Raw genomic sequence first — 27,180 nt, 5'->3', positions numbered from 1 at the left:
GTAAAATAGTATTTTGAAAAAACTATAAAAATATTTTGATAACTAAAATATGAGGTTATTATTTGTCTATTATAGCATTTATATTCAACTAATAACTATTTATTTAATGAAAGCTATAATAAGCATTCAAATGTTCAAAGAGCTTTCTTTCCATAGCTTTTATAAACTTTTTTATTGTGTTCATGTTACTATTATTATATTTTATATCTTTCTACACACTAAAAGTGAAATAAAAAATATTTATAATCCACATAACCAAAATGTGTATATATAGGTAAGCATTCATAAAAGATTCATATTGGGAAAAAAAGAGATATAAATGAGTATCATACATTTGGAGATGAACAAAATATAAAATTTATAAATTATAAAATGTTGATATAAAAAATTTGATGAACTTCAACTTAATGGAGCCTTTTTAAATATGAAAAAATATTTTAAAATATTTACACTTTATAGCAAAAAGTTTAAAAGTACAAAACACTTTTAGAACTTTTTTCTATAAAATGTAAATATTTTTGGGATTTTTCTATTTATCAGAATTTCCTTTTATTCCAAAATTACTCCTCCATTAGAAGTAGGGTCTGTTATACCTCTTTCACTCTAAACTCTCTTCTTAGCTGTCACTGTCACGTTTGTGTCTTCAAGCCGCCCGATCAATCGACAATTGCTTGCCTTCGTCGTTCCGTTGCTTGTCCATCGGTCGTCAGCCACATTGCTCACAGATAACCGGTTGCCATAGCCGATAAGCCACCTCTACAAGTTTCTCTCTGTCTCTAAGCTCCAATTCCAGCCACCACCTCCTACCATCATCACCATCATTTCGTCCGCCGTCAGTGATGGAATCGAAACAGTTGCTTTCTTGAAGGCATTTTATGTGACATCCTATTTGAGACCGAAGAGTTTATTTGATTGTTTCCCCGAAGTTTATCTTTGCTTGATGATTCTTTTTAATTTGTTGATTGATCAAATTTTCATCTTCCTAATTTGTTCGATATTGGTTAAGCAAGGAAGAATGGAAAGTGAAGTACGGTTCCAAACCTTAATCTTATAAGAGAAATCAGATGGAAAATCAGAGGTAAGGTGTCGTACTTTGTCAAGTAATTGATACATATGACCATTCTAATTTTCCTTTGGATGTATAGATCTCTCGTGCTCTTCCATTAAAGTCGCAGAGAGCTTGAAGATCTTACTCTCTCTTTTTATCAAATTGATACTAAAGCAACACAGTAGGTGATAATGTGGCTGAATGATATCCATTATTTGTCCATCAATCAAGCCATGATAAATAAGATTAGACATTCTTGAACTTTTTGCTTTATAGTTCATTAGGCTCAGTATTACCCATATGATTTAATATTGTTTTAAATTAATTTATCAATCCATACTACTTTCCAAGCTCTCTGAGTATCTATCTTGTTGTGCCACTATTTATATACTCTATCTTTATTGGATTAGTGGATTGATGAATGGTTTAAAATTTAAGTGTTTAATGGAGTTCCTATTTTAACTATATTAGCAATATATCACATACCAATCAACTTTTAAGTCTATCAATAATATATCAACAATATAAGATTGCAATCAGATAACAAACAAACAGTAATAAATAACAATCATGTAACCATCATGATCAATATAACATTCAATAGTGTTGAGAGCCAACATCAGATAATAATGAAAGACAATATCAAATAACAATTAGCATCAGATAATAATCATACAACAATCAAATAACAAAGTAGTGATTTTGAATCATTACTTTCCTCTTTTTTTATCTACTTAGAAAAAATAGATAAATAACATTAAATAATATAATTATGGTTTTACGACTCCATCCATATTAATCAGACATAAAACAAATAATGACTAGTATTATTGATAATTAGTACTAGATAGTAATCAAATAACAATAAGACAACAATTTGTACCATTAACAATCATATTATAATCAATATTAAATTACAATTAAACAACAATTAGACAGTAAATCACTATCATCAGCAATTTGTATTATTAAGAATCGATATTAATAGTAGTTAGACAACAATCAAATAACAATCGATATCATTAATAATCATCATCAAATAGTAATCAGGCAACAATCACATAGAAATCAATATCAGATAGTAATCAATCAATAATCAAATAGCTATTGATATCATTATCATTGTAATCAAACAATAATCAGATAGCTATCAAATAACAATCAATATCAAATATTAATTTAACAACAATCAGATAGCAAATTATCAAATAATAATGAATTAATAATCAGACAACAATGAAATGACGATAAAAAAGATATCAAAATTTTCCCATATCAGATACATTATGACAAGTAAAAACTTACAACCGCAAGACAAACAAGTATTCCTTATATAGCTAACATATAACTAACTTCCATACTTAAATTATTGAAGAAGGAGAAGAAGAATCAATCACAATGATTCTCTTTTGGTGGTGTATATCAAATGGAAAAAATGGGAAGTGAAAAACAAAACTGAAATGGCAAAATGTGTAAAAGTTAAAAGAGAAGAAGAATTAAAGTTTAAGAAATAAAAAATCAAGTAAAAATTAGATAATAGTTGATATAATCAACTACTAGTACTAGATACTAATCAAACAACAATGAGATAGTAATCTATATAATTAGCAATCATATAGCAATCAATGTCAAATAAAAATAAGATACCAATCACATAAAAATCAAATAGTAATCAAATCAGTGAATCAGTGAAGAAATTTATGATTTTTCAGTTTCATCTTATATATAACTATCAATTCTTTTAGACTTGGTATAATTTTGTTCGAGATGAACACTGAGATCCACCTAATTTTTTCAAACATCATGCGAAAGAGTTAAGTTTTTTTATATAAAATCTGGTTTATCGATATCTATGGTCGTATCCAAAATTTCCATTTATTAGGATTTTTTTTTCCCCGCTCATGGTGAGTCTCCAAAAATTCAACTCCACGTGTTAAATGGACAATCTTCATGGTCAACTCTTTTTAGTTAGATAAATATATTTTAATGCCACGTAATAAATGATGGCATCTACTACTCCAACAATAGGACAGCAAATTAAATGCTCTGAAATAAATAGTTATGCTCATAGACAATTTATATTTTGTCGTTTTAACTTTTGGTGTAAGAAAATGACCGAGTTTGAGAGCCTTTTCTTAGCTAAAAAACAACATTATGGACTACTTTTTGAGCTAAGAAACAATATCCACTATTGTCCACCAATCATGTCACTTTTAGTTTACGAAAATTAATGTTAAATTACATGTCAATAACTATTTTTGTATGTAGTTATTTTTAAAGCTTTTCTAAAGCTTTTAAAACTGTTTAATAAGTTTTGGAATTTTGTATTGATCATAGAGACAATTGAATTTATGCTGTAATATCGATGGTAACAATCTAACCTTCTAAAATTTGTAATCGATGTAATTACTACGTGCATATAATTTCAAACCTAAAACTAGTTGATAAGTTAACACTACAAAAAAAATTGAGCTATTTCGACGATCTTTTATCGGGGACTATAAAAAACCTTTGAGAAATATATACATTTATTGAAGGTATTGGAAAAACCTTTGAAAAATATGTACTTTTTATTGAAGGTCAATAAAAACCTTTGAAAAAGATATATATTTATGGGAGGTTTTGAAAAAACCTTTGAGAAATATGTAGTTTTTATCGAAGAGTAATAAAACCCATGAGAAAGACATACATTTATCGGAGGCTTTGATAAGTCCTTTGAAAAATATGCACATTTTATTGAAGGTTAATAAAAACCTTTGAGAAAGATATACATTTATTGAAGGTATTTGAAAAACCTTTGAGAAATATATGCTTTTTATCGAAGGTTAATAAAAACCTTTGAAAAAGATATATATTTATTGGAGGTTTTGAAAAAACCTTTGAGAAATATGTAGTTTTTATCGAAGAGTAATAAAAACCTTTGAGAAAGACATACATTTATTGGAGACTTTGATAAGTCATTTGACAAATATGCACTTTTTATTGAAGGTGAATAAAAACCTTTGAGAAAGGATAGGATCGTGAAGATGTGTTAGATGATTGTGAAGATGCGCGCGGCGTTAAACGATGAGAAGTGACGCACTAGACGATCGGGCTATACGATAGGCAAAGTACTGCACGATCAATGAAAGCACTAGACGATAAGCGTAGAAACTAGACGATAGCGCTAGACGATAGCTGTGGTACGCTAAATGATGAGTAGACGCGCTACACCATAGGCGAAATACTAAGCGATGGGTGTTGGACGATAGACGCAGGCGTTGGGCGATGACGTTAAGAGATAGGCAGATGCGTTAGACGATCGTGAAGATGCATACGACGTTAAACGATGAGGAGTGATGCACTAGATGATCGAGCTATACGATAGGCAAAGTACTGCACGATCAGTGAAAGCGCTAGACGATAAGCGTAGAAGCTAGACGATAGCTGTGCTGCACTAAACGATGAGCAGACGCGCTACACGATAGGTGGAATACTAAGTGATGGGCGTTGGGCGATAGACGTAGGCGCTGGGTGATGACGTTAAGCGATGGGCCGATGCGTTAGACGATCGTGAAGATGCGCGCACCGTTAAACGATGAGGAGTGACGCGCTAGATGATCGAGCTATACGATAGGCAAAGTACTGCACGATCAATGAAAGCGCTAGACGATAAGCGTAGAAGCCGGACGATAGCACTACACGATAGTCGTGCTGCGCTAAACGATGAGCAGACGCGCTACACGATAGACAGAATACCAAGCGATTGGCATTGGGCGATAGACGCAAGCGCTGGGCGATGACGTTAAGCGAAGGCGAATGCGTTAGACAAAAAGGCATTAGCGCTAAACGATGGGTACGATAGCTAAACGATAGGCTATGCGCAAGTGATATTAATTGCAATTTCTAAGTTTTTAACCTACCCAACCCTAGCTGCCCTTGCCCTGCCCTAGATTTCTAACTGCAATTTCTCGATTTCTTTCATTTCTTTCTTAATCGATGAGCCTCTGATTCCTCTTCTCAGCGTTGATTCCCTCTATTCCCTCGATTCCATATTCAACTTCTCCTAATCACCTTCCATTTCTATGCTTCTCTTTCTTCTTTTTCCTTCCCAGATGGAACCTCGCGTCGACAATAAGTTTCGCCTTGGCTGGAAGATCGGTAGCGCTCCTTTGGGGAGATCTATCTTGGTTTTCCATTCCAGCTTCTCATTATGCTGCTCTATTACAACAACTAGATTTTAATGCTTCAATTCCATCTGCAGGTACTAATATACAAACGAATGAAGAGGTTGCAATTAAACTCGTACGTGTTCCGATCTTAATTCAACACTACGATTCTAGCTCCGCCTACTCTCTCTCTTCCTTCGCTTAGATGCGCTTATTTCCCCTTCCTTTTCCTAGATTCGAAGATGGAACCTCATATTGCTGATTTTGGTCTTGCAAAGCTGCTGAACCAAACTTCTGCACCAACGGCTTCTTCTTCTTTTATAAGAAAAATTGGCTACATTGCACCAACTATCATTCTACACATACATTAGGAATTAGCTCTTCATTCTCATGTTTTTGTTTTGAAGTATCAAATTATGTGGTGTTGCTTGTTATGGGCTTGAGAAAGAAGCCATCAGATCTATCATTTATGGAGGTGGGGAATATCATGGTTTGGGTTCGTTCGGGTTGGAACGGGATAGAAGAAATAGACAGTTTATAGATCTTTTTTCTCCTTTTGATTTCATCACTCACTAATGTACATAACCAAATTGTGTATTTAGATCAACTGATTACATTCATCATATCATTAATGATTAATATTTTGTTTCCTTCAATTTGTCTTATTGAATTCCTTTTGAGAGACACCCAATTGTTGTCATGGAACATGAATAAATTAGCTATAGAATTAACTCGGTTCTTGAAATTTGACAGTCATTGTGTACCATGTTTACTTTAGCAATAGATTCATATTTGTTGGACTTTGTTAGTTAATGCTAATGTTCAGCTAACTCCACATCTTCTGCAATCTACACAACTTTGGTTCCTTAGGTATAGTAAGAAGCTTTGCTGACCTTCTAATAACCAAAAAAACCCCTTAATGACATTCTCCACTCAAGATTTCTCAAATGAAATGAAATTTAAACTAACTTTTGTTCTTTACCTTCTAGGAATGAAGGGCCTATTAAAATAAGGCATTGGTTGTGCCTTTGGAACCAATTCCTTTCTCAACCTCTTTAGTTCTTCCTCCTCAGCCATCTGTTAGTTACCACAAAAGCCAAACAAATCAACACATAATATGAATTGAATTGATAACCATTTCATTTTTTTTTTCTATACCTTCTGTTGTTTCTCTCTTTCCATCTTATATTGTTCTATCACAGACAACTTCTCTGCTACCTTCTCATTAACAAAAACAAACATGGATTTATGAATTTGGGTTGCAGGCCATATATCATATTACTTTACTTTTCACAAGGGATTAGCAGAAGTTCTTTCCTGAGATCAGAAAACCACCTGATGATCGAACTCAGCGCGCTCTATTGCCCTTACATCACTGTGGAGAACCAGATCCACTAATATTGTAATTTCCTTGACAGGGGGTTTAACAAGGCACTGCAAATGGATATGGACATTTTTCTTTTAAGCACTAATGGTGCATTCAAGAGCTGAAGTTCAGTTCAACACATACCTGCATGAACGCAATTCTTGTCAGCATAGAGATGGGCCAGTTTACACATGTCACGAGTTGTCAGCAAAGCAGAATAGACCCCGGACGCCCTTGATGCAATTACTAGCGCAAAGCTTCGCTGTGCTGCATGATTGGCTCACTTGGAAGCAAAGAAGTACAAACTCGTTACTAGCAAGGTTTGTTTTGTTGTGCGAATTATGATCCAATAGTTTTGTTGGTTCGAATTGTATTGAACTTCCTTTCTTCGAAGTTCCAATTCAGAGAGTGCAATATGATCATGCTTTTATCATTTTAATCACATATTATTTATTAGTTGTGTTTGTGTATTGGTGTAGAGTAAAGAACAACACGATCATCGTAGGCTTTCTTTATTGTATCCCCTCATATCTAATCTACATTTTGCACTTGAGTTCTGCTAAATGTCTATTAATGTTGATTGTGGCGTTGAGGTGGGTTTCTCTTACATTCTGATTATGCAATTCTTTGCTGTATTTGCAGTTTTTGGAGACAGGTCCTGAATTAGGAAGTCATTATAACGAAGTAATCGCACCTCAGGATGTTGCAACATACGGTGGTCTTTGTGCACTTGCAACCTTTGACTGCTCAGAGCTTAAGGCACATATTCTTTGTTTCTTTTTCCTGCTAATCATGTAGGCAAATGACTTGCTGACTTTTCTGACTAATTGTTTTAATCTGGCAGTCCAAAGTTATAGTTAATGTCAACTTTCGAAATTTCTTAGAGTTGGTTCCCGTAGTTCGAGAGCTGATCAATGATTTCTACTCAAGGTTTGTGGAGTTATTGTACATTGTGATAATCAGTAGTCACTAATATTTGTAGACATTTTCTATCTCTAGCCTTAGTCACATGAAACAATCTTTTCAGTTTTCATGAATACTAATTTTAAATTGGATCAGACATGATTTTAAGGATACACATAAATTAAATCACAGGTGAATGCAATTTTTCAATCATTGAATTCTTCCAACTTAACATATTACTTCAGATATGAAACTTTCTTGTTAATATTTTTTGTTGCTTATAAGCAAGTAAGTCTTGAATACCTCAGATGTTTTAGCAATTGGTCATATGGATTAACTTGCATCCTCTGATGTTCCTATATGACCCAGTAGTTTGATTGGTAGAGATCTGTTTTTCTATTTTTTTTTTCGTCAGGATGAAGTATTCATTTTTCTTTGTAGCCATTATGCATCATGCCTGGACTACCTTGGAAATTTTAAGCCTAACTTATTGCTTGACATTCATTTACATGACCATGTCGAGACGCTTTACGATCAAATACACCACAAGGCTCTCATCCAGTACACACTCACATTTAGGTAAGTTTTGTAATTTATTTTCTTCTTTCTTCTTCTAGTTTGGCTACCCATTAGTCTAACTCACCTTAGCATTGATCTTACCAATTACAATGGCTACTATAGAGAGGACATTTTCTGCTATGAGTATTATAAAGACTCAGTTGCATAATCGAATAGGAGACCAATGAATGAATGATTATCTTGTAACATATATTTAGAAAGATTTATTTGATAAGATAGGTAATGAAGTTGTTAATTATCGACTTCAAAATATGAAATCTCGTAGAGGATAATTGTAATGTACGAAAGTCAGTAAATTTATAAATTTTAGAACTACTCACTTATAAATTATTTTTATTGAACTATAAGACCCCACGTCAACAAAATTTCTGGATCCGCAACGGCTAGGGATTATTATCACTTGTCACAAAGTTTCAATCCTCGAGGACATATAATCCACTTTCAATTAGCTTCATATTAGGCAGATGCTTAGTGTCTGCAAGTAGATGTTCAAACATCCCATTCTTCCTCAGACTTGTACATTGGTCATGTCTATCTATTGGATATAGGAATGGGGATCATTTCCTTGCTTGTTTGAGGGATGAACCTTGGCGAATCTCATTTCTATTGTTCCATTTTACAAAAATTCAGAAAACAAATAAAATACATAAATAGAGACTCTCTAATTGGTATGCATAAATATCATGCATTCAATTGAACAAACCTTCTAAAGTTGACTCTAAACTTCGCAGGTTTTCTCAAGTTACAAGGGAAGGGAAATATGTGCAATCAGATGTTCCGCAACAATTAGTTTATGGCACTATGGTATCTGTTAGAAACATAATTGTAGTTGATTTTCCAAACCGAGATATTCCAATGTTAGAAATAGCTCCGACGGGCCAAAGGAAGAAGACGATTCACTAACCTTTGGAGGAGGTAATCCTAGTAGTGCCCATTTCATCACCTTGCTCTTTCATTGAGCAATCGTCTTAATGAGTCCGAACAACGACTTCAAGAATCTGAACGACAAAGAAAATAATTTGAACAATAAAGAGAGGTCGAGATAGAAGCACTTAGGCGTCAAATAAGTGAATTAGAAAATCGTTTTGAGGATAGATTTCAAAAAATGATGGCAGAGATGCATAAAAAATTTGTTTCTAGTTGATCAATTGTAGTTTGATGTTATAGAATTTCGATAGCCTTTTGGTGTACTTTTATGACATATAAGTTTACTTCCATCCATGTCATTGTCTAGTTTTTCTATTCTATTCTTAAACTTTGTAATTCAGAGTACTATATGTACATGAATTAGTAAAAAAAACCTTCTGAGATTTGTCAATAAATGTGCTAAAAGGTTTTGTAAGAGAATTTTCGAAAGATATACAATTGTAGATAAGTAAGTTTTTATGAAGGTTTTAAAATTTTTGAAAAAAATATGATAAGCCTTTAAAAATAATGAAAACCTTTGAAAAAGACTAATTGATAATAGATAATTATCGATCAATAATTTGACAATTATCGAAGATATATAACCTTTGAAAAATAATAATTTTCGAAAGTTAATCAACCTTTGAAAAATAATATTTTTCGAAGGTTAGTAAACCTTTGAAAAAGTTTTTTCGACGGGATCTATTTCTACACTTTTCAAAGGTTGAGATAACCTTTGAAAAAGGATGTATCAAAGGTCTATTAAATGTTTTTTTCGAAGATTTTGACCTTCGAAAAAGTCAATTTTCTTGTAGTATAGTAAAACAATTATAAATAATTAAGACATCACCAAAATATCATGCTACTTTTTCCAAAAAATATCATGCTAGTTTTTCAAAAACTGTCTGAAAAAACCAAAATATGCTATGAAAATTGTGAATAAGTTTAGCTTTTTCTTGGTTTATTCAAAAAAACAAGTACACTGCACAACAGCTTGAGCTTAAAACTCTTCTGGCATCTTCTCAGTCTTCAAAATGCTTTGAGCCATATTATAATGATCCGACCCCCTAAGACTTAAGTTAGGCCATTACTAAACACATGCATGTAGAAAACTTAAAATGACACACAACTACAAAATCTACATTACTTGACACTTGCAGTTTTTAATTACTTGACGTTTTTTTGAAAAAAAAGTCGGGTAATGACATTTTAGAACAGAAAATGTCAAGTAAAAGGGTTAAAAAGCGGAGATTAACGGAATATTTCGGATATTTTCATGTGATTCATTACTTGACACGTTTTTCGTGTCAAGTAATATAAGGTCATACTTGACACGTATTTCGTGTCAAGTATAAGAAGCTTTTACTTCATATTTTCATGTCAAGTGAAATATATAATAATATTTTTTTAATCTTTATTTGTTTCCCTCCTTCCCCCATTTCCATTTGTCTCCTACCAAAATTATTATTTTAAAGTTAATGCCCTAGTAAATTTTTTTTATTATTTATGTAATTTTAGAAATCTTTATTATTTGAGATATTCTTGTAATTTTTGGACTTTAAGTGTAATTACGAAAATTTAATTACTGAATAAGGAGTGTTTCAATTTAATGGTTTTGAGAAATTGGACTTTTCAAGGCTCATAATTTAATTTGAGATTAATATCCGGAATTAATTTCAAATTGGAAGGAGAAGGGTTGCTTTTGAGGATTTGGGGGAAATAAATTTAATAGAATGAAATGAAAAAGGAAAAAAAAAAGTAAATATGTTATTATATTATATTATATTTTTTTCATTTTCTTTTATTTTCTTATTTTCTTTTTTCTTCTTTTTATTTCCCTCTCCCTCTCTCGGTTCACCCTCATGCCGTCAAGACCTCTCCCCCCCACCCCCCCCCAAATCTTCATCTTCTTTGTTCGCCGCCCAGCCCCTTCACGTCGCTCGCTACCCTTCGCTGCTACCGCCGATCGTCAAACCTGTGCCGTCAGTTTCATTGACAGCAGCTTTCATCACACAAAGGGACGCCCCCAATTCCATCGCCGTCAGTTTCTTCGCCGCGTCCCTTCAGCACTCGTACCCTAGGTCATTCGATGCCCTTTTCACCGGTCAAATCAGTGCCGCAAGTAGTCCGTCGAGCTGCCTTCAGTCAGTTCCACCACCAAGTTCGTTCACGTCAGTCGTTGTTATTTGTCTCAGATCTGCTAGTTCCGAAATCCAGCCATCGTTCTGCTTTGTTTCACCAGTCGTCGCCATCGAGAACTCCACGACTAGTGGGGGATCTAGTGGGTAGAGAGATTCATAATTTTTTTTTTGGTTTTCTTTGGTTAATTTTTGTTACCCACTTGATTTTGGTTTGGATTTTAATTTACCCATGGTAGTTGGATGCTAGATTTTGAGGTTTGAAGGTTTTGAGATACTGTCCAACGGGTCAAAGGTTGTTTTGGTGTATCATAAGTCATTTTCCAGCAAATTTGAAGTTGTTTCGAAGGATTTTAATAAGTACGAAGGTTTTGAAACCCTTTTTGGTTGATTTTTATTACAACAAATTTGTTATGTGAGCTTTAATTGTGAGTTACATAGGTTGGAGTCCATTGGTGAAGTTAACGCGGATTTGGATTTTAGCCTAATTTTTGGGTAAGTTTTGTGGTAAGTTTGAAATGATTGGTCTGTTGGATTTGGGCTTAAAAGTTAAAAGTGATTTTTGATTTGTGTTCTATGATTTTTGAAGTGTTGGAAAGAGTTGAGTTGTTGTCCAATAGGTTTGAGACCAATCTTTGCAAGGTTTTGGCAAGTTTGGAGGTTAGTATTAATAGTAGTTTGTTATCCATTGAAATATTGGTCAAATAATTGAGTTATTTTCAACTTTTAATATTCAATTCAAATATTTCAAGGGATTAAAAGCAAAGTTACTATGTTTGGATGTTTTGATAGGTATTGAGACCTTGAAACTATTTTGGAACTGTTACATAGTTGTTGGAATTTACGTTTTGTAACCATTATTATTGAACTTAGGTTGGATTACTTTGTTGTAATTTTGAAGTGGCATTCGAATGATGTTTATTTAATGCATCTATATGATATGTGTATTAATTATTAGCTTTGTATTGTAGTATCATTTACAAGTGGGAACTGTCGAATGTGGGTATTATGTTATGAGATATATGTGAGAAATCATGACTAAAGAGAATAATATTATAACAGATGCGGTATGTCTTTAAACTACTTATATATATTATAACATTATAGATAGTGTAAATAGTAAATAAATATGTATATCTCACTTTCTATGTTTTATAGATTGATACGAGGAGCTCATACTCGCAACTTGAATTGATGAAGTACGCGTGGAATGAACTGAATATTTAGGTTGCTATATCTAATTGACTTCCTATAAATGTGTATGTGACTACAAGGGAATGCCCAAATTTTTTTTTTTTTTTTTTTGTGTAAATGTTTTGTTCACCATTATAGGTTATATACTTCAAAGAAATATGTGGTGGAGGATAGAATTTTAGTCTTGTGATTTTTGGAATACATAGCACATATAGATTGGTCTTACAATTTTGGAATTATCATATATTGGGGTGGGTTGATAGAGTATATATTATTGTACGATTCATCTTGCAAATTTTGGAATCGTTCATATAGACATGAGTAATAGAAGAATGGAATTGTTTATTTTAGTATTCTCAATATTTAACGTTGGATATATTAGACTAATATGTAGACCTGAAATATATGTGCAACTATTTAGTTGATGAAATTGTCTTATTGGAACAAATGTAATGCAAGAAATGAGAAATGGAAATTAAATTTGAATGTTTAACTTGGAAAAAAAAAAAGCATAGATGACATTGGAAATTTGTCAAGAATTAGATTACTTGACCATTATTTATTGTCAATATAAAAATATATTTGACAAATAAAAAATTTCAAGAGTAATCACAATAATAAGTGTCAAGAATTAATACACTTGACATGTCATTAGTGTCAAATGTATTATATTTCTTGACAGAGAAATAATGTCAAGAATTATTTTTCTTGACATTTTTACAGTATCAAGTTATGACATTATACTTACAGTTGAATAGACGACGCTTTTATTAGCGTGAAGTATGCCCTCTACTTGACATTGAAAAAACGTCAAATAATCCAATTTTTGTAGTAGTGACACCCTTTTTATAGTGAAATAAATGCTAAATAAATGAGTTGAACTCAAAAGACCTTCGTTAAATCCAAATATTAAAACAGACGAAAAGATACCCATAAACCATAAATGATAATAAATAGGTCTGAACACAAATCTTAATAGTAAGTTTCAAACATCAAATCAAAAGTTGAAAAAACATGGAAAGATCTAAATATCATGAGCGGAAGTATAAAACTGGTCCCAGTGGCTTGATCACGGATTCCGCTTGTCAATCGTAGGTGCATTTCTACCTTTACCTGAAACAACAACATGAGAAAGGATGAGAAATACTCAACAAGTAACCCCATTACTGGGGTCAGGCTAGCCATCTATGTCCTCTAGATGCCTACCTCTAGTGGAATATATAAACTTCTTTAGTCCTTATTAGACACATACATACATGAAAAACTGATTTTTTTTATCTTACTATAGTTAAGTATGGCCACTACTTCTAGTAAGTCCCGTAGAACCCACAACCTCTAGTGAATCTCGAAGGAAACACAACCTATGGTGAATCCCGAAGGAAACACAACCTATGGTGAATCCCGAAGGAAACACAACCCCTGGTAAATCCTGATGGAAACACAACCTCTGATGAATCCCGAAGGAAACACAACATCTAATGGGCATCTAACTAATTAGTAAGGACACTATCACAGTTTCAACATCAAAAGTATCACAACATGGTTCTATAACATATATACACCTCAACATCATGGCTCTACAACATATATATATGCCTCAATATCCTCATATCAAATACAACCTCATGGAATCAAGTATCATCTCATGCTAGCATGCAAGTATCTACGTGCACAAATAAATCTTTCAGATCCTCATACAAGAACATACATCGGTTATACTATACTATCCGTCTATCATGTCATCGCTCTGTCATAATATTCATCTATCATGCTAGCTATATCTAGTATCTGGCCCGTGGGCAATTTCAGTAGTAAGATTACTTACCTTGATGATAGGTTGAACCAAAAAACAATTGAATCTTTGTGAAATTCTCAAATCCTTAATCAAACCTAAACATAAACCAAGCTTTAAAATTATTAACTCAATCCTAATTCCAAACGGCCAAATATTACCAAATATTTTCAAATAAACTTACCTAAGATGTGGTCCGATTCAAATTCACCTCCAAATGTAGAATTTAAGCCCAAACAATTATTTGAGCAACCAATACCCTTCTAATCTTCACAATCTTGGAATTTAATTCTAGTACATAAACCAAAATAAATTTCAACCTTTAGGTTCACACTCCTAAGAGTAAAATCCCGCTGAAATCCACAACAAAGCTTAATAACTTAATTTGTATAATTTACACTCGAACCAAACAAGTAACAAATTCCCAAATCATACCAAAATCCTTGCCGAAATCACCTTAACTTTGCTTGCTAGCACACCAAAATTCTCTTAAACTCCTTCAAACTATCAAGTCAATCTCCAAAATCCTGATTGAAGTGATAATTAAACATATTATTTATTGGGTAATCAAGATCCTCAACAAACCCATGAAAATAGTTTAGATCTTACCCCAAAACACAAGATTCCATTGAGATTACGCAGTGGTGGCCGATGACTCAAGTGATGGTTGAGGCTTCGACGGCGGCGAAAAATTCGACTGCTAAACGTGGACGGTTGGCTGGGGTGTCGAACGGCCTCACGAAGGCTGAAACCCGAATGATGACCCGTGGTTGGATGACTCCACACGGCGGGCGATCTGGCATGAGGGCTGGGCGAACAGATCGGGATGACTCTACTCGGTGGGCAAGCTGGCGTGAGGGCTGGGTGAATAGATCGGGACGACTATACTCGGCGGGCGAGCTGGCATGAAGACTGGGCGAACAGATCGGGTGGTTGGACGCTACTGGCTTGATCGACGACGAAAGAAGGTGGCTTGATGGCGTCGACGACAGCGTGCGACTTGGTATGAATGGCGGGAGTTGAGGTGGTTGCTAGGGCACGTGAACGACAAGGGGAAAACGAAAGCACAGGGGGAAAGGGGTGGGGTGCGTGAGGAAGAAGAAGAAAAAGATTTTTTTTTTATATACAAATAACAAAATAATAATAATAATAACTTAAAAGAAAATATAATAAACTTTTATTTTATTATTCTCCTTATTCTACTTTATTTTATTAAATTCTTTTCCTTCCCAAAATGAAATTAATTCTTGCCATTAACTTCCAAATTGAATAATTTCCAACGCCAATAATTAAATTTTCGCAATTACACTTAAGTCCAAAAATTAAAAAAATGCCCTCAATTAATAAAAACTACTGATATTACATAAATAATAAGGGTTGTTACACATATTAAGTATCTTTGTGTTCTTCCTCTCTACAAAGGTCATTTTGTTGAGGAGTTCAATGGAACTATCATAGGGCCACCACCTGTCAAGGCCGATGAATTCCATTTTCTCCTCCTTATTTGATCTCCAGTCTTTTGTGTAAAAATTACTTTCTTTTTCAACAAGAATTTTAAATCTCTTGAACATAGCACACACATCTGATTTCTCATTAACAAAATAAACCCATGTTTTTTCGTCAAAAATCATCAATGAATAATAAACAATAATTATTCTTACCAAAAGAACTTCGTTTGATTGGTCCACAAAGATTAGCGTGAGCTCAATTGTCTCCGTGCTCTTGAGAAAAATTCTTGTGGAAAACTCTTCCTTGATTGTTTGTCATAAAGACAGTCTTCACAAAAGTGATCTAGATGTTAGCATATGGAAAACTTTTTGGTCGTTTCACCGTATGAAACAGAGAGAGATTGTGTCTATAAAGAAAATAGATTCTTTTATTCTTAGAAATTTCTGTATGTACAATTTTTTTTTTTTTTTTGAAATAGGGATCTTTTCATATATAGCAAAATTGCCAACTTATTTATAAATATAGAAAAATGAAAAAAATCCATTTTATCATTTTGTGATTTTGCTATATTTAAAAATATTTTCATCGATTTTGTTATTTAAAATAATTTCTTTTTAAATAAAATATTACTAAATTATAAGCTTTGAAAGTAGTACAAATTGCAATTACCCAATATTAAAACCAAAAGTGATTTATTGTTAAACATTATTTTCTAAACAATGACTATAAAATTATGTTCATATTTAAAATTTGGCTGCTACTTGTGCGGCTGTAACCATTTTTGCTGCAAACTTAGTGTTCCAATTATGAGTTGTCACATGGTAAATTTAGGGAGATTTTTATATATAGAAAAGTGAGCAAAAGTATTTACAATTTATAGCAAAAAAGATTAAGAAATGGTTACAGTCCAAACCAAACCCAAAAAAGATGTAAAATACCGGAAAAGCCAGTCCAAACGCAAAAAAAAAAAAAAAAAAAAGGGAGAAAAGACGGTGACCCGACTCGAAACCTTACCCAATCAAGATTAATTGATGGGATTTTCTTCGAGGATTTTTCCCTCCAACGAACGATGCTTCATCTCATCCAGTCCTCTCCATTTCATTGTTCTCTCAAAATCAATTTCTTCTTCTTCTTCTTCGTCCATTGACACTTCTTCACTTTCTTATTTTTTCTAATATATTGATTTGAGGAAGATTGTGGCAGCTGTCTTATATTGGTTTATGGTTTTAGGTGCTTAGTCCTTCAACTCACAAACCAACAGTGGAACAGTGGCACTCAAGTCCTCTTTCCCAGCATAAGTCCACTATTGCACACTGTTCTTATCCAACTGCCATAGTCTTCCTTAAAACAATATATTAGCCCCTCACCCTCAAATATCCTTGTGACTGATGTGAATCTAGTCTCTCCCTTCACCCATGTCTCAGCTGAAGCTGCCCCTCTTCCCCAATACCAGATGCAATATCCAGCTCATGTCCAGACAATATAATCACTCAATCTCCCTTGCCCTATCCTTCCCCTTCCTCTCGGTCACTTAGTACTATATCTCCCAATAATCCATATACATCCTCTATTCCTAATCCTCCTCATCCTTTGCAGCCTACTCATCCTATGATCACGAGAGGCAAAGCTGGTATCTTCAAACCAAAAGCTTGGATAAGCACTATCCAATGTGACTCGTCATCAACTGAACCAACACAGGTGTCTGATGCTCTTGCTACACCTCAGTGGAGAAAATCCATGGATACTGAATTTCAAGCTGTCATCAACAATCAGACTTGGCACTTGGTTCCTCCCTCAGCTCTTTCAATGTGCTGGGCAATAAATGGATCTTCAGACTTAAAAAGAATTTGGATGGGTCAATACAAAGATACAAGGCACGACTAGTAGCCAAAGGATTTCATCAGCATCTTGGAATTTATTTCTTTGAGACATTTAGCCCTTGGTCAAAGCATCAACTATAAAGGTTGTTCTATACATTACTATCTCCAAAGGATGAACCCTTCGTCAGCTTAACTTCAACCATGCATTTCTCAATGGGAAACTTACAGAAGATGTGTATATGCATCAACCACCCAAGTATGTAAACTCTGATTTTCCTAATCATGTATGCAAGTTGAACAAAGCTATATATGGATTGAAATAGGCCCTTCGGGCCTGGAATGATCTGCTCAATACTACTCTAACTAGCTTGGGATTCATAAACTCGAAGGCAGATGCCTCACTTTTTATACTAAATTCAAAGGGCTCGATTATTCTACTCCTTGTTTATGTTGATGATGTAATAGTGACAGGTAACAACAACTTAATCTCTCAGTTAGTAGCCACTATGGACAACATGTTTGCACTCAAAGATTTGGGCAAGTTGAATTACTTCTTAGGCATACAAGTTCAGTATCTAGAGCATGGTTTTATATTGAATCAGTCCAAGTATTTTGATGATCTACTACAGAGGGTTGGTTTTCCAGACTTGAAACCTGCAGCCTCACCTAGTTACTTAGGCAAACACTTGTCTATTTCTGATGGAACTCCCCTCACTGATTAATATCTATATAGAAGTACAATTGGAGCTCTTCAATACCTAACTCACACTCGTCCATACATCACATATATGGTAAGTCATCTCAGTTAATTTCTCAAAGCTCCAATAGATGCTCATTGGTAAGCAATGAAAAGAGTCCTTAGGTATATCAGTGGTACAAGGAACTATGGACTGCTATTTCAACCGAGCCCTTCACTTGAAGTTTCAGCCTACTCAGATGCGGATTGAGCATCAAACATTGATGACCAAAAGTCAGTAGCTGGTTACTGTGTCTTTGTTGGTAGAAATCTTGTCTCGTGGTCTTCAAAGAAACAGACAACAATAGCTCGATCAAGTACCGAGTCGGAGTATCAAGCCCTTGCACACAATGCCTCAGAAAATGTTTGGCTTCAACAACTTCTAAGCAAGATTCAATAGTCTCACTTATCCAAACCAATAATTTGGTGTGACAATGTTAGTGCAGAGCCATTAGTTAACAACCCTGTCTTACACGCTCTGACCAAACATATTGAAATAGACGTCCATTTTGTCAGAGACCTCGTCCTTAAAGGGAAGCCTGAAATCAGGTATGTGCCTTTAGCAGATCAGTTAGCCGATTGCCTCACAAAACCATCGACACACTCTCAATTCTTCAACTTACGATCCAAACTTGGGATAGTTGAACTCCCCACAAGTTTGAAGGGGGATGTTAGAGACTCTACCATGTCAACTAGCAAGGAAGAGTCAAGAAAACACATCAGCTGAAGAATACCATATCGCAAAGGTGAGTCATGAAGGAATATTCCCTTAGTGCTCTAGATTTCTGTAAGGATTGGGTAATAATAAACAAATATTCCTTCTCTATGTATTGGGCCATGTGTCCTCTTGCCATTAGTCATTCATTAAATAATTTTTTAATTCTTTTGTATCCCTAAAATAGGGAATAGTGTATAAATCGGACAGGCTTCCCCTTTCCAAAGAAATCGTGGAATAAGAAGAGGCAAACGATTCCATTCCCTCTCTATCGTTTAGTTGTCCTGACTCTATCGTACACAACAAAGAGGTAAACGATACAATATACTCTATGTCATTTAGCTTCCTGACTTTATCGTGTACAATAAAGAGGTAAACGATACAATACACTCTCTATCGTTTAGCTTTCCGACTCTATCGTCTATAACAAACAGGTAAACGATTTAATACACTCGTTGTCGTTTAGCTTCCTGACTCTATCGTGTACAACGAAGAGGTAAATGATACCAACCACTTCCTCTTTTAATTTCCTAACTTATTTACATCCTTTTCCGTTCGCTGCTTCATTTCCATCCTCGTCTGCTGCTTCTTGGTCCTTTTCTTCTTTTTCTTAGTCCTTCTTTCGCTACTGCTTCTTGCCGCATCTTTCTTCTACCACTACATCAGTAATTACTCAACTTCAAAAGGTATAACTCTTTTCTTTCTTTTTTTATTAATTTGTATTGATTATAGTTATTAAGCCTAATTATTGTTTCTTATTTAGTGGTAATATTTATTAACCCTAAATTTTGTGTACAGATGATAAGCAACATCAAAAGGAAGACAATTAAAGGAGAAGAATCATAAAAAAATTAAAAGAAGATACAAACTCAAAAGGGAGAACAAGGAAAAATAAAACTAAAGGTATAAACAAACCTATAATAGACATTGATAGTAGTGTATCACTGTCTATCAGTGATATAAGCTGATGGAACACTTTCTCATATATGTTTGGCATGAATATATTTGTTCTGATATTAGATTGTTTGTCTAGGGGCTACTTATTGGAAATTTATATGTTTTGATATTTGTTTTGTTTTCAATTAAGTTTGCTTATAGGATCTACTTCTGGTTTTGTCATGTTGTGATATAAAGAAAAGAAATACATAAAAAGTGATAGAAGTCTATCAATGTCTATTACAAATAGATACTAATAGACTATTATCAGTGTCTATATGTAATATTAAGTGTTCTATGTTGTCTATCACTCATATACTATCAATGTATACATATGTTTTCTTAGATATGTTTATTTGGGGGCTACTTACCGTTGGTGTTTTGATCTTTCTTTTACAGTTGGTGTTTTTATCATTCATAGACTACTTACACTTGATGTCATGCTTTAGTATATAAAAAAGTACTTGATAGATAGTGAAAGACACTATCACTATCTATCACATTTCATGGTTTGCAATAGACAATATATATCACTGATAGACAATGATAGACTTCTATCTCTGTCTATCGCCGATAGAGAGTGATAGAATAGACGTCTACCAATGTTCATTGAATAATAATAGTGAGTTATAGTCAATGATAGAATACAGACTAATAGTTGTATGTTTAAACAGGTGAAACAGGAACATAAATATCAAACAATAATGCAAGACCAGATTAAACATTTGACGATAACAATATGCATCTCATTAGATAAAATACAAACTATAAAAAAGCAATTAGATGCATCTCATTAATGAACTCAACTTCACGTCATTTCACGAGTCAAACTTCATGACACAAATAGCGTGGTCGAGGAACCACGACACTGTGGATAAGGAAGAAGCGATAGATGGACGCATGCAGAAAATCAAAGAAGAGAATCGAGGAAGAATCGTAGACCTACACGTGCAGAAAATCGAAAAAAAAAAAAATCAAAGAAGAAGTCATACCATGATCGAGGAGGGACATCTTAGATGAAGAAGAACGTCGAGGAAGAAGACGTTGTCGATGAGGAAGAAGATCAAGGAAGAAAGACTTCGATGATGAAGAACGTCGAGGATGAAGCTGAAGAACGATGAGGAAGAAGCCGTAGGTGAGGACACGCGGATTTCAAATCGCAAGGATATTATGAGAATTTTGAAAAAGAAGGGACAATTTCGCTTCATTTGACAATTTTTTTGCTATAGATTGTAAATATTTTTGTTTTTTTTGTTTTCTCTTTGTAACAATTACTCGTAAATTTATTTACTTTTAATTTTTTATTTTATTTATGTGGTAGCTGGCATGAGAAAAAAATTGTTACAACCTAGCTGTTGATCTTTACACATATTTATGAGAAAGATGTTGGCATAGAAAGATCAAACAAAGTCCGTAGATGGATTAAATTGGCACAGGGTCTATAAGCATGAAGGTAATAAAATGTTTGATTTCTCCATCAGCAAATGTGTAACCATCTCCGTCCTTATAAAAGAGATCTGTAAGTCGAGCAATATTCAAGATGCAGTCACAAATCACAGTTGGAAACAATTGGGACGATTCTGTATGGTCTTCTATTACATCTTTCCACGCTTTTACCACTTGCAATTTTAGCTCAACTACAGCTTCTTCTTCTGATACTCCATATTGTTTCATGTAGCATTCAATTGCAGAAGCTACATGACCTCTCTCTTGTTCAAACTAAAAATAATGAAATATGACAACTTTTAAATGTGTGATTGAAAAATACTTGTAAGTTCTTTCAATCATCTGTCAGTAAAGGATTCATTTTATCTTTATATACCTTGTGCGAAGCTATGTCATTGAGGAGCCTACCAATTACTCCAGTTGCTTTAATAAGCATAGGATCAGTTTGAGCCCATTCAAAAATCTCTTTGGAGGCAACATTTCCCAAAGCAATGAAGGAAATTGAAGCAACAACATAGTAGGCTGCAGAAATAATGGCAACTTTCATGTATTCTTCCATTGTTGGTATATACCTTTGGTTGAACCATTTAGCTTCCATCAAATAAGCTCTGCATTGCATTTTCATCTATGCTCCAATATGACTCAAAATCAAATTAGAAAGGGAATATATCTTCTTTTTGCAGAAAAATATATGTGGAATCACATTACAATAGAATTTACCGTTTCTTTTGCATAATCAAATGCAAATGGAATATTGTTATCCTTGCAAATATCTTGTTCAATCTCTCCATAAACTTCAAGTATAGCTTCATAAAGACCTTTCATGTAATTTGGGAGCATCTTAATACAATTAACATCCCACCTGAAATTTAATCAACAGTCAAGCTAGAAAATTATTTAATCTGACATAAATAAGTAAGAAGGTTTTGATTATTTAATATATTTTCAAATACTAAAACCAGAAATTTTTTAGAAAAATATCAATTTCTTTCTTCGGTTTAGAGTCTCTTCTTTTCCTTTCGGTCTCCAAGTTTCAAAATGTCACATTTTTTCTCTTAAGTTTTATGTTAATTTTTATTTGGTCCATAAGTTTCAAATGTTACACTCTCGAGCTTTATTTTCATTTAGTCTATATTTCGTTATATGACATTAAATTTCAGTTTACTATTTTAAAATAACTATGATGTAACATTTTTTATGTTAATTTTAACAATGATGAAAAAATAGAGAAAACTAATCCAGTTATAATTAATTTAATTCTTTTAAATTAGTTAATAGAAAATAAATTGAGTATTTAGTGAAAAATGAAGGTAAAAGTATAATTTAAAGTCTAAGGACCAAATTAAAACAAAACTCAAAACTCAACTGTAAAAATTTAAAAACTAATAAAAGTTAAACTCAAAATTCTAGAGTAAATGTGTAATATTTTGAAATTTAGGAATTTAAATAAACCCAAAGCCCTAGGGACGAAAAAAACATTTTTCAAAGAATTTTAGTTTAGAACTAAACCTTTCAATTAAATTGGTGAATAGTTGAAGTTCCTCTAGGGTGGCATAGACATCATACATATCATCAAGAAGAGATATAAAAGCAATAACTTTTGCTAATATTGTTCTAGCATTAGAGTATTTTGGTTCATAGAATATTCCCAATGCCCAAACATAGCACTCCACCCCTCTATCTCTTGCAAAAGGTAATTGCATCCTCAACTTCAGATCCTTCCACCACCTATAATATATTATTTACATCCATAATTAGAACATTTTTTAGTTTAAAAAAAAATAATAAAAAAAAAAAAAAAAAAAAAAACTAAAAGATAGTAGGAAAGTTAGTGAAAAGTCTTCACCTTGAAAATTCACCCAATTCTTTCTGGTAAAGTTTTTGGAGAGTATTGAAGTCCAACTTTGCAAATTTGAGCAAAACATTATTATTCTTCAATGCATTGTTTTGATAGAGAGAGATATAGTGCCTATTCATGAACCTTGGCATAGCTTTATAGATTGGCCACTTCAAAGCATATTTAGCTTCTTCTGAGAATGGAGAACTGGAATCCATGGCCATTGCTTTAAGTTGAGTAGTTGTGAAAGCTAATGCTTCATCCAATATATTTTCTCCCTTCATTCTCAAGTGGGATGCTTCATACAAACTTAATAAACCAGCTCCATCCTTCACAATTGATTCTTTGAAATCTCCCATTTCATTTGTAAACTTATTGAATATATCTGATGGAAAGTTAGCACTGACTTAGATTTATAAATTTGGTCTTATAATTTTTGGGTTTGTCTACTAAATCTTTAAACGTAAAAACAATGAATATATCTCTAAACTTCGGCGTCTATTTCTAATAGTTCCCTCCTTTAATGTTAGAGGTTCGATTATCCATCCCGCAAGTGTTGTATTACAAATTTTTTTTTTTTTAAAAAAATGGAATCTTTTATAGGCAACCATCTTTATAGACATGTTGAGAATCTCATATTGGAAAAAGGGAGACTTCACAACCTTTTAAGACACATGGGTTTTACTCACCTATTTGCCAATTGATTTTGAGATAAAATCTTTTATAGGTCAAAATTTTGAAATTAGATCTATAAATAGTAAGTCTATAAAAACAATCTTAAGAAACATGTTGAGGATTCAAGGTGGTGTTGAAAAATTGTAGATGTCTATATAGTATTGAATATGTTTTTTAAAAGCATAGAAATGCTATTAAAGAATATGTAAAAAGTCTAGGGACTTATCAGATCATTATTTAACTTAAAATTAAAATAAAAAAATTAAATAAAAGTTCTTGATTTTCTTCGGGCAAAATGTAATTATGAAATAATTAACTTAAGAGAGACTTACCACAAGAAACAAAAAAACCTTGTTGTCTGAGTAATCGAAATCTAAGAGCTGTAATGTAAAGATCCTCATCTTCTTCATCAACATTGGTAGGATTTTGGATATAGTCAATAACTTCACTACTTTCATCTTTAAAGTGATATGACAAACCCAGACGTTGAATTGAATCGATCAAACTTAATTTTTCTGAATACTTTTCAGCAACTCCAAACATTCTTCTCACTTCTTCTTTGTATTCTTGAACTTGTTTCATGACCATCTCCTCTTCTTCCTATTTTTTCATAACATTTGTCCCCCGCCCCAAAAAAAACACATCATATGTTTTAGGTGTAGATAATTTTTCTTTCCAAAATAATTTTGGTGCAATTGCATTGAAGAGGATTTAATACAAAACAATAACAAATCATTTGGCAGATTCTAAAAATATTTAGAAATAGGACACAATTTTAGGTCATACCGATCGTCACTGATAGACGTCCTTTGACTAACTGAGCTCGAGGATTATCAATGATAGACCCGTCAATAATGAAGATTAAGGTCTAATACTGATAGACCTAAATGATATATCTTTTAATGATTAAGGTCTAACAATGATAGGTGTCTTTCATTGATTTGTTGCTTGCGTGTTGGCTATTACACATCTATGTATCCAAAGAATTTAATTAAAATGATATATTAAGTTATATTTTATTTTATTTAGTATATGTTATTTTGGGTTTACCTTTTATATATATATTATTAATAAGGTAAAAATAAAATAGGGGCATTTGTAAATATAATAAATGTAAGTCCGAAATATTAGTAGACATAGCACAATGCAAAAAGATTTACAAATATAGCAAAATTTAAATCTAACTCTCGAAGTCTATCACTGATGGACTCTATCGTTGATATATCACTAATATGAGGCTATTAGCGATATAATCTATCACTAATAGAAGGCTATTGACAATAAAGTCTACCACAGATATATTTTTTTTTGTAAATATAATAAATGCAAGTTCGAGATATTGGTAGACATAGCACAATGCAAAAAGATTTGCAGATATAGCAAAATTTAAATCTAACTCTCTAAGTCTATCACTGGTGGACTCTATCGTTGATATATCGCTAATAGAAAGCATTTGTAAATATAATAAATGTAATTCAAAGATATTATTCGACATAGTACAATGCAAAATGATTTGCAAATATAGCAAAATTTAAATACAACTCTCAAAGTCTATCACTGATGGACTCTATCATTAATATATCGCTAATATGAGTCTATCAGCGATACAATCTATCACTAATAAAAGGTTATTGACAATAAAGTCTATTTTTTGCAAATTCTTTTAAGATGTTACTATTCACTAAATATGAGCCTTAAAAATGCTACTCATTGTGGTTATCTAATAAAATATCAATAATATTATTTAACTTTTGTTTTTCTATCCATGATAGTTTGCATGCTCATTTGTTTGTATATTTAGTTGATAAACAAGACGAAATAAAAACTTTTAATGATGCAAAGAACAAAAATAAGAAGATGGAAAAAACAGATAAAATTATAAATAAATACACACAAAGAAACATATGCAATATGTATATTTATATACCAGAGTGTTGTAACGATAGGAAAGGAAATGATCTCCCCAAGCACTTGGTTGAAAGTTTGCAGATCTACGAGGAACACCATGGCTTAAACTGTCATTATTTGGCGTCATGGAATCTGATACGACTATTTGAAATGACATTTTCTTTTCTCTTTCGATGAAGATATGCAAAGAATGCCTTTCAACAGAGATCTTGCAGCTTCTTTCACTGATAGTGTTTATTATTTCAATGAAATTTATAAGATTCATTGGATACCAATCGAAAGGTGAAGACGCATTGGATATCTAAGGAAGTAGGACAGCCATTCATTGAATTTGGATGATGTGTAGAAAGCCATGTATTTGGCACACGTGATCATTGTTAGTTTTGTTTTAAATTTAATATTATTATTAATGTGGCTCATGTGCATTCTCTGCTATTTTATCGTTTTGATCTATTATTTTATTGAGCCAATTAAGTAAAAGATAATTCCAAAATTAAATAGGATTTTTTCAAATATAAGAAAATGAATCAAAATATTTACAAATATAGCAAAATTTCACTGTATATGCGTGGTAGATTGTGATAGACCGTGATAGACTACTACCTGTATCACGAAAGACAGATAATAGTCTATTGCGGTCTATTACGGTCTATCATTGATATACTGGGATATTCTGTTATTATTTGTAAATATTTTCAGTAGTTTTGCAAAATAATTTCCTCCCATTAAAAAGACTCTAATTAGAGTTGTCTATATAAAAATAAAACCTTAGGGATTGGTCCGCTCTCTGCCTCATTAAGTAGTTCTTTTCTCCTCATGATGAAACCTAATTCAGTTCTATAGAGAAGCCAAGACAGAGAAACACAATCCCTTACTAAATCATTATCATGTATCAAGGTATATTACTCTGACCCATGTTATTGGAAAAAGAATCTAGTTCAAAGATCTTGGCAATTATATTCTATGCAATGTTATGATTTTATTGTATAATCATGATGTAAAATTTTGATTGCAATGTTACTCTGACCCATGTTAAAATTTACAATCATGGTATAAAATTTTGATTGAAAATTTGAAATTTCAAGATTTCGAAGGCTCAAAATTTTATTGGGGAATTTTGTCTTTCCTCCCACTAAATTTTGAATTTGGATAATGGTAGAAAGACATATTTGTCACATGTAATGTATTGGACATGAACATATAGTAATAATAAAAAAAAAAATGATATTACACTAAGTTATTTCAACTAGGTTGATATATCATTAGTACTCGATTCCAAAAAGGATGCAATACTTGCAAGATATATACAAGCGAGAGCTATAGGAAGTTCAATGTTCAATATAAAAAGAGGAGAGACTAGAGGAAAATCTTCCAAAGAGAGGTACAAGATGCATCATAATTATAAAAAAGATTAGATCTAGAGCTCCATTGAGCAGCTAGATATAGTATGTCTTCTCAAAGGTGACCAGTGATTTTTTCTTTACTTGGAAAGGTTCTATTGTTTCGTTCCAGCCAGATGCACCACAGACAAGCAGCTATCAAGTTGTACCATAAAATTTCTTTCTTGGAATTCTGCCGAATATG

General features: G+C 32.9%; 2 protein-coding genes and 2 long non-coding RNA genes across 4 annotated transcripts; 1 reads left to right on the top strand and 3 right to left on the bottom strand.

Annotated features, from left to right (window-relative positions):
- Positions 1–6,022: 6,022 nt before the first annotated feature.
- Positions 6,023–6,712, bottom strand: LOC150029779 (microtubule-destabilizing protein 60-like). The gene is made up of 5 exons (XM_090310366.1): positions 6,707–6,712; positions 6,532–6,630; positions 6,355–6,414; positions 6,179–6,273; positions 6,023–6,089 (listed from the first exon to the last, which is right to left on the bottom strand). The coding sequence occupies exons 1-5, from the start codon at positions 6,710–6,712 to the stop codon at positions 6,023–6,025; spliced, it is 327 nt and encodes a 108-aa protein (XP_090166492.1).
- Positions 6,713–10,809: 4,097 nt separating this feature from the next.
- On the top strand, positions 10,810–12,627 carry LOC150029778 (uncharacterized). Its single transcript, XR_016527333.1, has 3 exons — positions 10,810–11,235; positions 12,060–12,155; positions 12,247–12,627. It is a non-coding gene; the product is annotated as an uncharacterized LOC150029778 (long non-coding RNA).
- A 551-nt stretch (positions 12,628–13,178) lies between these two features.
- LOC120069969 (uncharacterized) lies at positions 13,179–15,230 on the bottom strand. Its single transcript, XR_016527331.1, has 5 exons — positions 14,684–15,230; positions 14,510–14,601; positions 14,259–14,365; positions 14,108–14,172; positions 13,179–13,395 (listed from the first exon to the last, which is right to left on the bottom strand). It is a non-coding gene; the product is annotated as an uncharacterized LOC120069969 (long non-coding RNA).
- A 5,782-nt stretch (positions 15,231–21,012) lies between these two features.
- LOC150029777 ((-)-germacrene D synthase-like) lies at positions 21,013–25,835 on the bottom strand. The gene is made up of 7 exons (XM_090310365.1): positions 25,616–25,835; positions 24,021–24,288; positions 23,023–23,398; positions 22,686–22,904; positions 21,897–22,038; positions 21,553–21,801; positions 21,013–21,449 (listed from the first exon to the last, which is right to left on the bottom strand). Exons 1-7 carry the CDS (start codon positions 25,751–25,753, stop codon positions 21,153–21,155), a joined length of 1,689 nt encoding a protein of 562 aa, XP_090166491.1. The 5' UTR covers positions 25,754–25,835; the 3' UTR covers positions 21,013–21,152.
- Between the last annotated feature and the right edge of the window lie 1,345 nt (positions 25,836–27,180).

Source organism: Benincasa hispida, unplaced genomic scaffold, assembly GCF_027475165.1.
Source record: "Benincasa hispida cultivar pf3 unplaced genomic scaffold, pf3_genome.v1.1 HicScf928, whole genome shotgun sequence".
NCBI classification, from domain to species: Eukaryota; Viridiplantae; Streptophyta; class Magnoliopsida; order Cucurbitales; family Cucurbitaceae; genus Benincasa; species Benincasa hispida.
This window is presented reverse-complemented; position numbering and strand designations above follow the sequence as displayed.